At 36.5% G+C, this 3,575-nt stretch overlaps 1 protein-coding gene across 1 annotated transcript in view; it reads right to left on the bottom strand.

Annotated features, from left to right (window-relative positions):
* The window catches only part of LOC106874534 (calcitonin receptor), a 315,260-nt gene that overhangs the window by 120,746 nt on the left and 190,939 nt on the right, over window positions 1–3,575 (bottom strand). Inside the window, exon 2 of the mRNA XM_052966607.1 lies at window positions 2,229–2,759. Within this exon, the coding sequence (XP_052822567.1) occupies window positions 2,229–2,424 (196 nt within the window). The 5' untranslated portion in view covers window positions 2,425–2,759. The remainder of the gene's footprint in view (window positions 1–2,228; window positions 2,760–3,575) is intronic.

Here is a 3,575-nt window from a genome sequence, read left to right as displayed (position 1 = left end):
ATACATATATATATATATATATATAAGCGTTGAGATGTCTTAGAAAGTTAAGGAAGTGACTTTGAATTCTCAAACGCAGGATATCTATCTTTATATATATATATATATATATATATATATATATATTCGGTCCCATGATTCTGAAATAAACCTGAGAATTGAAAAAGTCAGGAAAGCATTTGGAAGACTTGAAAATCGTGTGTGGTCTGATAGAAGCATCGCCTTCAAAATCAAGCTTAGCATCTATGAATCTGGTATTTTAACGGTCCTCCTGTACTCCGTTGAGACCTGGGCGACATATCGACGCCACATCAAGACTTTAGAAAGATTCCATTAGACTTGCCTAAGGTAGATACAAGATATCAAATGGAAGTCTTTAACACCAGACACCCGTTGTTCCTCAGCAAGCTAACACATCCAGTATTGAAATGATCCTCATACACAATCAAATGCGTTGGGTTGGGCAACATGCTAGGATGCAGGGCGACATCTTGCCAAAGCAGTTGTTTTAGGGGGAATTGCAGCATGGCAAACGTCCGAGACATAAACCTACGAAACGTTTTAGGGATGCTATCAAGAACAGCCTTAAGGCTCTTAATGTGAAAGTTGAAGACTGGTGGGCAGATGACGCAAGATCGATCAGTTTGAAAACAAATTATCTACAATAGATGTAAAGCATATGAAGCTCGAATAATTGAAGAATCTATCTTGAAACGAGCACATCGTAGACCGGACTTAACTACAACCCAGACACTTTTCTGCTTTAAAATATTTGTAAGATCTATAGTAGAGTTTCTTTGTCAAGAGCAGGACATGCTAGTCATATAAGATCTCTTGACAGTATTTATTAATTCAAGAGATGACCTTCTGCAAAAAAGAGGCAATCATCATATATATTGGGTATTCCATAAATATTGCGATTCGTTTATACTTCTTTTATTTTTTTAAATCAAGATAAACAAAATTCTATTTTAATCTAAAGTATACTCTCCTTCATTTTCTACAATGATCTTCCATCTATCTGGTAGTTTGCCAGGTCCCTCTTCCAAAATTCACTTGTCTGGGACGAAAAAATACTCCTCCAGTACTATTCATATCCCACCAAACAGATAACAACACTTTACCTGGGTGAAGACCTACTTTAGCGTGGGGTGCCGGTGTTTCTCCTTTCCCTATCCACTGTCTTCGGCGCTTGACATTTTCATAGAGAACCCATTTCTCGTCACTAGTCACTATTCGGTTAAAAAAAGGTTCATTCATGAGACGTGACGACAAAGAAGAGCGCACATTCATCCTCTGCGCGCGATTAAACTCGGAACGTTTGTGACGAACATTATGAGACAATTTGCTGTCCTTTCTGATGGCAGATAGGTGTCGATGAATGGTTGAATGAACAAATCCAAGCTTCTCTTCTTCATCAACAGTTATGATGAGATTTTGTTCGACCAGGGTTTGCAGTACGTCCTCGTTGAGCTCTAATGATCTTCTAGAACGAGGCTCGTCTTCTCAGCTGTAGTTTCCGACTGGGAATTTCTGAAATCACCGTTGACACTGCTTTACGCTTATTATTCGATCCCCATGTACTGCATTAACATTCCTTGCACTTCCCGTTACGTTGTTGTCTTTATTGATCTCATAAAGCAAAATATGCCGAATATGCCTCTTTGTCACTTCCATTATAGCTTTGAAAAAATAACTGATAATATCGAACTGCACTCTTTAAAACTTGCATTAAGAATAAGAATAAGGTAGAATTACTACCTGCTTTTTATAGCAAGTTCATGCAGATATATTATCCCGCCTCGCTCCTACTTTCAGTCATGCAATTTAAAAACCACATTATTTGAGTGATGACCCAATGCGCGCGCGCGTGTGTGAAGACAGGCAAAGTTGACTTCGTCTGGAATTGAAACATGGGACATAAAGACGGACAAAATTTTGCTAAACATTTTTCCCGGCGTCCTAACGATTCTGTCAGGTTGTCAGGTTGCCTACTTGTAATTCATTAACAATCGCTGATTTCCACCTCTAAAATTTATTTTGCTATTTATTTACAAAATATCTGATCTGCTACCAGCATCGAATGACTAGCACTAATCAATGTACCAATCATGCTTACCTAAACAATCGAAGCCGGTCGACAACGGAAATATCATATTTCATTAATATATTTTTCAACATTTCTGTGAATTCAATAATAGATAGTAATAATGTGTAAATATACTTACCGGGTGGTTTAGGAAGACGTAGTTGCTCTAGCATGCACTCGTGGGCCTCCAATGGCAACTGAAGCAGCTTATATAGATCACTTGCAGTGATATTTTGGTAAGCGGTATTATTTATAATTGAACTTTCCCAGTTATCTTCGTACAACATTTCTTCTGAGAATTTTGAGGAATTTTCATATTTAATAAAAGCAGGCATGTTCTTTGATTTTTTAATCGATGGACATTAAATTATACTTGCATATAGTTTTCTGTATCGAACTAATTAATATATCTTAGTGACATACAGATATATCTTATTTTTTATTTGTCAACTAATTTCAGAAACTAGAACCATAGAGGGACAGATATGAAATAAAATATGAACAGTATTATAATGGGAAATATCATTCGACGGAATATCAAGATATTTTGTGTTATTTATGTGTCATCGTAGGTATCCAGCATGCTTCGTTTACGTATTCCTTGCATCAATGATTTAACTTCAAACAGTATGTAAGTCTCCTTGTTTGTTCTGTATATGCTGTTACATTACTGAAATAATAAAAATAAAAATCGATTAACATTTTGTAATAGATATATGAAAGATGGATATGGATTATTACATTGGGATTACATATCCTTGTCGGAAATATGTATGTGTGTGAGTGCACCCACGTATATATATATATATGGGTACAGGACGTCACCAACAGTAAACCACATGCAATACGATACCAAATGAGTTAAATAACCAAATAACGAGAGAAAAAATGGGACAAGTCATACAAAGAATGACCCTTCATCACTTGTCGGCTCTCTATCTACTCCCCAGTTCGAGCAATCAACGACAATATGAGTCTTCGATGACAGTTGCTCCCATAAATACCAAAATAAAATTTTGGATTTGTGGAGGGTCAACATTAGGAACAAAAGCAAGGCAGTAGAGACATACAGAGAAACCGCGCAAAAACAAACATGGAGGGTCGTTAAACCTGAATGAGGAGCAAAATAGTGAACGCTGAGAGAAATATGTCCTTTGAAAAGAGAAAAGATAGAAGAGAGAGATAGGAGACGTCCAGTCCTTAGAAAGTCCGTGCATGAAAGAAAGATAGTCACGTGAGGAAAAGAATGATGGAGGATAGTCGCGTGTGAGCAACGAGAGAAGCAAAAAGAGAAAGAGGGGAGGAAACAGTATGGAGTAGAGTCGCATCAACAAGGTTAAGATAAACTGACTTGGAAATGCATGCGTGGCATTCAATTAAATAATAATATAAATAATATGTGTGTGTGTGTATATATACATAAATACTATTTATATTATTTAATTGAACGCCACGCATCCATTTCCAACTATGTATGTGTATATAT

This window comes from Octopus bimaculoides, chromosome 1 (assembly GCF_001194135.2).
Source record: "Octopus bimaculoides isolate UCB-OBI-ISO-001 chromosome 1, ASM119413v2, whole genome shotgun sequence".
NCBI classification, from domain to species: domain Eukaryota; kingdom Metazoa; phylum Mollusca; class Cephalopoda; order Octopoda; family Octopodidae; genus Octopus; species Octopus bimaculoides.
The sequence above is the reverse complement of the archived record's forward strand: the minus strand, read 5'-3'. Positions and strand labels throughout refer to the sequence as shown.